The sequence below is a fragment of the Oreochromis aureus genome, linkage group 3 (genome assembly GCF_013358895.1).
Source record: "Oreochromis aureus strain Israel breed Guangdong linkage group 3, ZZ_aureus, whole genome shotgun sequence".
Lineage (NCBI taxonomy): Eukaryota > Metazoa > Chordata > Actinopteri > Cichliformes > Cichlidae > Oreochromis > Oreochromis aureus.
Window position 1 is genome coordinate 90,597,343 of NC_052944.1, and position 10,329 is coordinate 90,607,671.

Sequence of the window (10,329 nt, forward strand, 5' to 3'; positions counted from 1 at the left end):
CAGATCAGCTGCTGCCATCTTGTGGCCACAGTTGGTTACTGTCTCTGAAAGTTGTCTCATGTTTCCTGTTGTCCTGTTAACAAAGGCTGGAGCTCATCATGCTGAGAGGGGAGCAGCATTTTTTGGCTCTTCACACATGTTCATTATATTCTGATGATCCTGGATGGAGACAAACTACAGATAAGTGTGTTCAGCCCAACTAGTTTATCTCATTACAGCAGTTTGATGTTTCCCTTGAATCCCCTGAAGATACTGACAGTGAAGCACGTACATAATACTGCAGCCTTTCAACTCTGAGCTTATTTAGTTCTATTAATACACTGAAATCTCATTTGTGTCATGAAGAAAGTCTTTAATCAAACAGAATTCAAAGATCAGAAACATTTCATATATGGAGTTAAACATGAATCATTGTTTCAACAACATATTTATTGTTGTCGTAAACAGACAAGAAGACAACAACAAACTGCTCCTCCCATTCAACACATGTCAGTCCATATCCCAGCAAACTAAATCATCTCCATTTACACACATCAAATAGAAACATGAATCACTTGGAATGATTAGAAACTTGATAGAATTTCAAATCTAGTTTGGGGAGTCATTCAGTGAGAAACAGTGAAATGATTTTCCATGTGAAAAGGTGGACAGCAGAAACAGAAAGAAACAGTGAGAACTAAAAGAGAAACAAAGAGCTTTGGAACAACGAGGCAGCAGGAGGACAGCTGCAGTTTAACAGCTTCAATTCACTGACAGGAAACAACATTAGAAATATCATCATCCTCAACTCATCTGCTCCACTGACACTGACACCTTCAACGGACACACCTTCACTTTACCACCAGTGCTAATAAATGGAAACATCCTGTGAGTGAAAGTGTGTGTGAAGGTGTGTATGTGTGTGTTAGTATCAGGATCAGAGAACGACAGCTTTCCTCTGTTCCAGTCCAGATTCACTCTGATCCACTTGAGCTTTTTCTCTACTGAGAGAACAGTGGATCCAGCTGATGGAGAACCTGCTAAATATTTACCTTCATAGAATGCTATTCCCCATAATCCAGGCTCTATGTCTCCCTTCCTCTGCACAGACTCTGCTAACACACCCAGTCCCCACAATGTACTATCTCCAACTTCAACATCCCAGCTGTGAGTCCCTGAGTTAAAGCCCTCAGAGCCCAGGACAGAGGGGATCACATCAAACCTCTCTGGATTATCAGGAAGCTGCTGCTTCTCTCCTCCATATCTCACACTGGTCAGATCTTCAGACAGGATGAGTTGTGGATGAGCAGTGTTTGGGTCCAGAATGACAGGAGTGTAGGAGACCATGTCCTTCATGTTGTTCCAGATGTTGAAGGTCAGGTTGCCCAGGTGTTTGGCCTGGTCTATCAGAGCTCCTGAGGGCAGCTGTGGATCATCCAGCAGGGGGCAGCGCTGGACTCTTTCCACTGCAGCCTTGTAGTTGTGCAGGAATGAGACGTCTTCAGCTCTCAGCTCCTCCTCTGTGGCGCTGACTGTGTCTGAAAGAGCTGCTATCTCTCTGCTCAGAGCCTCCATCTTCTCCTTCATCATCCCAATCTTCTGCTCCTCTTCCTCCCTCAGTGCAGCCAGCCTGGCCTCCTCTTCCTCTGCTAGAAACTGGTGAAGCTTCTTAAACTGCTCCTTAATCTGCCTCTCTGTGTGTCGGGCCTGGACCTTAATGTGTTCTGCTGTTTGATCAAACTTCACTTGAACTTCTTCACAAACCTTTAACTTCTTCTTTAAGGGCTCCAGAGTTTCCTGAAGTTCCTTCTTTTGTTGTCGTGCAGCTTCATCGATGGGTCTGAATCTGTGATTGGTGTGTTTTTCTGAGTCTCTGCAGATGTGACAAACTGGCTGCTGATGGTCCAGACAGAAGAGTTTGAGTTTCTCAGAGTGCAGACTGCAGAGAGCCTCTGAAGCTCTCTCCTGTAAGAACGACTCACACAGGTTCTTTAAAGCTCGGTTTAAAGGTGGATCTTCCCTTGAAGATCTTCTCTTACAAACTGGACACTCGTTGTTAGATTTGTATTGTGATTGTCATTTATGCTTAGAAATATCTACTCATATATGCTTAGAAGTATATAATCATTTGTAGATTGAAAGAATGTCTCATCCTAGGAGGTCTGTAACAACTCTGTGTAGCATGAAGAGGGGAGTGCGTTCACTCCTCTTCAGAGTGTTCTGGCATAGATCACACACCTCCTAGGAGAGGTCGTATCTTCTCCTGCTGATATATGGTATAGCAAACACACGTATATCTGTTTGAGTCTAAGAGCCTTTTGTTCAGATGTACCGCTAGACTCCTGGCACCAGCTATGGGGAGTCTTCCTGGGGTTACATCTTGACCCCATACACACATAGATACACACACTCAGGGTATTCTTTGTTCACATGTATACCTATAAGAGGTCATATGTTAATGAACCTATGCATATTCATGTAACCACAATAAAAGAGCAGTGTTACGGGAGAGCGGACGAGAGCAACTGGGGTCAAGCGAAGGAACGGCGCCTGTCCAGTTCTCTCCCGTGCACGTGAAACATAAAGAATGTTGCCTACTCGTGTCTTGCTTGCTGTGTTATTACATTGCCTTCAACGTTCCAGCGAATAGGTTAAGCTACAAACCTATCATTAATTGGTCCTTCGAGCCGGATCCCTGGAGTCGGCATTCACCGAGGAGAGAACCCTGACGTCAACGAGACATGAGAATTTGTCATCGGGCCGGTGGATTAGCTGTCCGTTTTCTCTCCCCGACGAATGACGATCGGCGGGATCCGAGGCTGATATTACACGCTAAGCAACACCGAGTAAGTTTCAAGTCTTTGCCACTGTGTGCGGCAAAGCACGCATCCACTGTGTGCGGTTGCGTTGAAAGTCTTTGCCACTGTGTGCGGCAAAGCACGCATCCTCTGTGTGAGGTTGCGTTGAAAGTCTTTGCCACTGTGTGCGGCAAAGCACGCATTCACTATGTGAGACTGAGTTGAAAGTCTTCATCACTGTGTGCGTTAAAGCGCATGATCACTGTTATGTAAGTCTTTGCCACTGAGTGCGGCAAAGCGCGCAGCCACTGTGTGAGACTGCGTTGAGAAAATAGGCCTAATTTTTGTTGTTTGTGCGCGAGGATATTTGTTGTGGTTGTGTTAATGACTGTGGAGCAGGCGTGGTCTGGGTCACGGTTGTTGTTGTTATCATGGGTTTCTAAGCAACCAAGAGTGCGTCCGAGCGTGACAGACGTTTATGCTGGACTTCACTCTTGGGAGCGCACAGTATTTAAAAAAAAAAAAAAAAAGAGAGAGTGACGGCTCCTTAGCTGCGCGGGTTCACGCGAGCACGGTCGCGCGGGTTTCACGCGGACCTGAGCCGTGCGGTTAATCGCATGCTTATAAATGGAAGAGATTCAAATGTTAGAAGTTTTTAGGAAAACAGCAGCCTTGAAGAGCGTGTGGAGAAGGCCGGCCCACATCAGCAGCAGTTAAGCTATGCTGTGGTGAATGGCTTTCCCCCACCCCGTGCTGACACAAAATATTTAGATGATTCTTTAGATTGCCCTGATCAACAACAGCCTGTGCTCCAGACCATTAATTTAACCAGTTGTTAACAGTAATCTGCATTAAGCTTAAGGTTGCTCAAATACAGTACAATGACATATGAGATGAAGTAAAATAGGCAAATATTTTAACTAATGACGTGCATAGAGGCACTTGACCTGTTTGAAAACTGTCGTCTTATTATGAGCCATTGTTGAGATATAGAGTACGCCTATGAAAACAACTAATATGCTGAACCCTGTATGAAGCAGTTGAAAACTACATGATGGAGAAGCTGAGTGAATATGAAAGTGTAAGTCTTTGCCACTGTGGGCAAAGCACGCAACCACTGTGTGAGGTCGTGTTGCTGTCTCTTCTGAGCTGATGAGCAAGCTACACATTATCAGATCGGGAGCTGGCTGAGAACTCATCAAAGAAAGGGGAAGAGAACTATGATAACTCGAGTATGTAGCGTATCCGTGAGTTCAGCTTCTTCTTTCAGATGCGCAGCAGTTTTCCTGGATCTTGATTCATGTGTGTAGAGTGTTCATAGCATCAGCATCATGTTTTTGTTTATTTGTTTTGTTGGGTTGAAAACTAACTAGATAAACTTGTGATCATACTTATGGATCACCATGGCACATATCATCAGCCATATGATTTATTTACGCAGATGAAAAAAGTGAGTGTGAATGTGCCTGACGTCGCTGTGTGTGTGCGTTGTGTAAACGTAATTGTCACAAATTGTGAGAGCGGTGATTCTGCAGGTCACCAGCTAGTGTAAAGGAAAAAAAGAGTAAAAAAGAGACAAAATCTACATTATAGATGAAAAATCATAGGAAAAAGGTTTTGTGTTTATTAGCCAAGAACAACTATAATCTCATTTTCTGCTTTTAAGAAAGGAGAGTTCTGTGTGTTGGTCAAGCAGTGATAATAATAATGAAATGTCTTAGTTTTGTCACTTTCAGATGAAACGCAGACCTGGATCAATTTCCCATATGCAGCAGTCAGAAGAAAGTTATAGTTTAACACTATTGGAAATGTACAGGCCAAGTTTCTGGCTAACTTATTTACAGCACCATGTGTCCCTCATCCTCACAAGCGAGCTCTCACTCCTCCCTGAAGACAAGGAATGCAGTTCCAAAGAGCAATAACATGGCAGATAAAGAGACAGCAGCGAAGTCCTGAGCAAAGAGTCCCAGCAAGCAGCAGCAGTGTGGACAAACAGCAGTGGAGAAGAAGAGCAAACCATCATCCTGACTGGATGAATGACACTGTGTTTCCAGCAAGCTGCAAAGTCACTGTGCTTGTGAAAAGGACTTTTGAGGAGAACTGAGGAGGCTGTTGGAGTTTGACATTTGCCGCCTTTGGAGAAAATGGCAAGAAGAGACAGTGGAACACAGGACAAAGCTGAAGAAGAACTGCCGACTATTGGACTGTTGAAGTGGGAGAGGACAACAGAGTGAGAGCAGTAAGTAAGGACACAGAGGAAAGCTGTTGTTTAATGTGGGAAATCAAAATTTGGGTTAGCAAACCTGGGGAAAAGAAAACTGACTGCTTAAGTGGAAAATTGTGAAGGAGTCTGAAACACTGCAGAAAGAAACATATACAAAATCACACACACGAGCAGAACATGCATTAACCCTACTAACACAAACAAGAGAGCTCATGAAGAGTAGACAGCATCTTGAGCATGTGAGTCTGTTTATCACCTGGTGTGATGCAAAGACCAGTGGACTCACAGCACATTAGTTAAGAAAGGATCAATTAATAGCAGAGAAGTGTGTAGGAAAGGCAGCTTTAAGAACATGCCCTGCTGGAGATGCAGCTCCAGACACATTGATTAAACCTGCCTAATAACACAAACACACATGCAATGAAAATCAGCTTGTTATCTCTCATCAGTGTTAAAATAGTGTCAATTTAACAGACACTTGCTATCAAATGCTGAATTTATCCAATGCTGACAGTTAACTCTCTAGGTTGCAGGACAACAGTTTAATTTTTGTGGGGAAAAAAGGATTCTGGTTTGACCAACCAGTGATCAGACAATAAGTTTAGTTGTTAATATAGTAAATTGGGAGATGCTTTCTGCCTGACTGATGCAGCACAAGTAATTTACAGTATGAGGGAAATTCTATTTTTGTGATGATGTTTTGAACATGCATTTCTGTTGTCCTGTCAACTTAGTGGGTTAATAGCTGATATGCAAACTAGTTAATGGTTCTTAGATTAATGAAAGGTGATTGAATTCTAGCATGAGTGAATGGGAAGTGTTGGAGTTTGTTAGAGTGGAAACTCTAAAACACTGAGTTTCCTGTTGTGATGTGCGAGTGAATCCTGCACCCAGATACCAAACTCTGAATACATAACAAACTTCTTTTGTGAGATGCATGACAACATGTCACATGTTTTATGATGACAGGGAAAGAGAAAAGATGAATAAGATGGATCTGTGGCCTAAATGAGTGAAAAGTACAGTCCTGGGGATTAAAATTCATAGCTAATGAGACATGAGGCTTATGTTGTGTGTTGTGGGGCTAATGGTTGGTTTGGAGTTTATCTAGCTGATGATTTTTCTTTTGTTGTGAAGTTGAGCCTGCCAATTAATATGATGGTATGATAAATCATGCTAATGGTATGATTTACCCTCCTGAGATGAGGAGCATGTGTCATGACTTACCGAGGCCTTTTATTTTGATACTTTCACAGTGCACTGAAAGTTTTGTTTGATGATCTCTGTTTGAGCAGATCTGCACGATTAGAACAGAAGCGCTATACGACGCGTCGTCGAGAAAATGTTGCAAGTGAGTTTCTCCAAAAGATTGCAATGGGCTCTGGAGAAAGTCACTTATATGGGACAATTAGAAAATAGGTCCCTACCCAAAAAAAAAGATTAAGCGAGATAATCCAATATAAAGTTCTTCTTTTCTTTTTGAAATGACGTCATTTTGCTGAGAAGTGGAAATGAAAATGCGACGTTAATTTCCACTGTCAGCAAAGAAAGAATGAATGAATGCATGAATGAATGAGTGAGAGAAAATAAAACTGACTGACTGGTAAAAGCGGACAGAAGCTGACAGACTGACTGACATCACTGTGCGAATTTAACCCCTGCCTGACAAAGGTGCAGATGAATCTATGTGTGTTTCTCTTTTTACAGGAGCAGAAAGATGACAGCAACATTCGAGGTTGCGTGATGATTTAACCTTTTAAATGCCACTTTCTGTGTCTGTGCATCTATCAGGGGTGTTATTCACTACCTTGTGTTGCTCACAGAGGTAACTGTGAGAAAGTGTGTATACACCTGCGCAGCGCTAACTTTTCTACAACATCACGGTCTTCATGTGATTTGATCATGTGATCTATACCAGGATAGCTGGTTGATGTTTTCTACTACAGGATTTCTGGGTTCATGTGTGAAGAAAACTGTGCTTACAGGTTATGGGTTGGTGATGCTGTTACACTGTGTTGTTGGAGAAATGTGAAGGTTACTTTGACGATGTGAATAACATGTGAGACATTCCCTGTGTTGAAACTAGTGCCACTTCTGTCCACAGCTATGGTCTTTATGGTCGTTTTATAGCACCTCCGGACCCTGTCAATTTGTGCCTGACTCCAGGATTGTCCATGTGTGTTGCTAATGTTTGTTTGTCTAAGAGTGCATGTAGAGGATTCAGCAGAGACGGACAAGTAACATGAAAAAGCAACTAAGAGATGCAGTGTTTGAGGAATAGTTTAATATGGGGCTCATTAGCTGGCCACTACTGAGCTCCTAGTGTTAAATACATGGAGTGACTTTGCTTAAGGGAAGTCACCAATTACACTAATGTTAACTGAGACATGGGATGATCCATGTCTGAGGCAAATTATGCCAATAATTGTAGTTTACTGATTTGAGAAAACCTGCACATGATACTTGTCCTGTTGATGCTTTATTACTCTTATGATACAATTGTTTATAAGTGTGGAGTTTGATTTCACTTCCAGATCTTGTTTTCCAGGCCATGATGGTGTGTATGATGGCTCCAGACAGAGCCAGGTTTTAAGCACACTTATTATGCAAAACACACTGACATCTTTTACTGCAGGGTTATAGGTCCGGGGTGGTGCTGCTCCAGAGGGGGAGATGCCCTGATGTTGCCTGGGACATGGTCTAGCTAACCTTTTTCTTTAAGACAGGAATCTAGGTTTGATGAGTTGACTCATGGGAGTGTCCATGCGTCAAGAGGAGGGGTCCAGAATTACATGAAACTATGTTTTCTATGTTTTCTAAACTATGTTTTTTAAGATTGTTGCAGTGATTTGTGTGATTAACAGTTCCTCAACGGGTATTAAACCTATGCAAAGTGGTGCATCCATGTTCAGATGAGGCTTTGATGGTCCATAAATGAAGCTCACTGAACTAAAGAATGTGGTTTGATGATGATTGACATGCTCTCCAAATAGAAGTTTTTCCTCCTAGCAAGGAAATATAGGTGCAGCAGTTAAAGTATTGCTGAAAGGAATCTCCTGAGAAATCTTCTGAGGCCCAGTGAGAAGCGAGAACCCATTCCAGGCAGAGCTGACAGTCCAGGCAGTGGTTGAGGTCAAAGGTCGAGCTGTTTGGGGCCCATCATGGGATCAGATTTCGGAGCCACAGCAAGGACCATGAAGCTGCGTTGGAATGAGAGCTGTGCCAAGGGGGCTTTCCAGAGGCCAACAGAGGAGATTGTGGACAACAGATGGGCACCTGAAGGATGAGGGGAGCGTGCCAAGCTCCACCGACAGCGCAGAGGGAGTTCAAGGATGATATCATGATTCTGTGACAAGCACAGGAACCAGAAGCTATGGTGGTGATGACAGCAGTTTCCTATGAACATCATCTAATGCTGTGTCACTGTACTATGCACACGATGGCACACTGAAGACTGCTGGGATCATAGCAGCAGTAAGATAACTGGATCCAGCACCCTTTACACAGAGGGTTTTTCCTGTAGAGGATGGACAATGGAGGAGTCATATCCCCCACAGGACAGAGGCCTGAAGTGAGGTGATGGGGGTTGGCAGAGGCCATAAAACTAGAGTGCTGAAGAGGTCTGCAGCTTTCAAGATAGCTGAGACCCATGTTGACAAACGGCAAACTCAACTGGTATGTTTGAATGTCTATTCTACATACATTTGGACTCTGGTCCTATGAACAGGGATGGAAACAACTGGAAGAGACATTTATGATGCCCTGCAGAACTTAAACCACTCTGCAGAGAGACGTGATTTACATGTCTTGCTGAGGAGCAAAACCGAGCTGGAGTGTTTTTGAAAATGTTAATTTCTCTTTTGATCATTAACAATTCATTTGTTTGCTTGTAGGATGCAGTTTACCATTGTATGAGATCAATGAGAACTTGGATAACTGCTAATATATTTGTCAGACTGTATACGTTTACATATGCTGAGTATAAAAAGGTTTGCATTGACACTGTCAGACATGACGTGATCATAACTGGGTACTTTTCTAGCATAATTGTCAAAAGGGGGGAAATGTTAGATTTGTATTGTGATTGTCATTTATGCTTAGAAATATCTACTCATATATGCTTAGAAGTATATAATCATTTGTAGATTGAAAGAATGTCTCATCCTAGGAGGTCTGTAACAACTCTGTGTAGCATGAAGAGGGGAGTGCGTTCACTCCTCTTCAGAGTGTTCTGGCATAGATCACACACCTCCTAGGAGAGGTCGTATCTTCTCCTGCTGATATATGGTATAGCAAACACACGTATATCTGTTTGAGTCTAAGAGCCTTTTGTTCAGATGTACCGCTAGACTCCTGGCACCAGCTATGGGGAGTCTTCCTGGGGTTACATCTTGACCCCATACACACATAGATACACACACTCAGGGTATTCTTTGTTCACATGTATACCTATAAGAGGTCATATGTTAATGAACCTATGCATATTCATGTAACCACAATAAAAGAGCAGTGTTACGGGGGAACGGACGAGAGCAACTGGGGTCAAGCGAAGGAACGGCGCCTGTCCAGTTCTCTCCCGTGCACGTGAAACATAAAGAATGTTGCCTACTCGTGTCTTGCTTGCTGTGTTATTACATTGCCTTCAACGTTCCAGCGAATAGGTTAAGCTACAAACCTATCACTCGTGTCTTGGTCTCTCTCTCCACCATCTCTTCAGACAGTCTTTACAGAAGCTGTGGCTACATGACAGAAGAACAGGATCTCTGAAGACCTCCTTACAGACCGGACAGCAGAGATCCTCCTCTGATCTGGAAGCCATTGAGTCTGTGAGTGAAGCTGAAAACAGCAGACAGGAAGTACAGTCAGTCCTGGCTCCCCTCCCTCCTCTACGACTTTCACTGAAACTTCCTTTGAGTCGTGTTTTTGCTCAAACTCACATTCAGTGTGTGGAGCGTCAGCAGCTTGAAGCAGCAGTGTTGGAGTTTTCCACTTTTCTCTCCTGTAGCTGGACTCACTCAGAGGAAGCTGCTAGTTTGGTCTGAACTCCGTCTGATCGTCTGTGTGTCTCTCTTCACTGAGGACGAAGAACTTGCTGTTTCCAGGTTTGTCACATTTGAGTGACGTGAGGGGGGAGAAAAATTTTGCTGTTTAACTAAGGTGTGTTTCAATCCTGCCTGAAGCTCAAAACTGTAAAACAGGTTTTGCGTCTTTTCTCCTCCACAGATCACAACATGAAACCTGTTGTGAAGTTTATCAATAAAGTGTCACTTTGTGGTGCAGCTGTTTGTCAGCTTCTGTTTTAGACTTTGTTCTGGTTCTTGTTCAGGT

At 43.1% G+C, this 10,329-nt stretch overlaps 1 protein-coding gene across 1 annotated transcript; it reads right to left on the reverse strand.

The window, feature by feature from the left end:
- Positions 1-248: 248 nt before the first annotated feature.
- On the reverse strand, positions 249-10,059 carry LOC120438407 (nuclear factor 7, ovary-like). Its single transcript, XM_039608818.1, is given in 3 exon segments — positions 249-2,028; positions 9,677-9,837; positions 9,939-10,059. Coding segments are annotated over 2 exon segments (1,389 nt in total). The 5' UTR covers positions 9,821-9,837; positions 9,939-10,059; the 3' UTR covers positions 249-783.
- Positions 10,060-10,329: the final 270 nt, after the last annotated feature.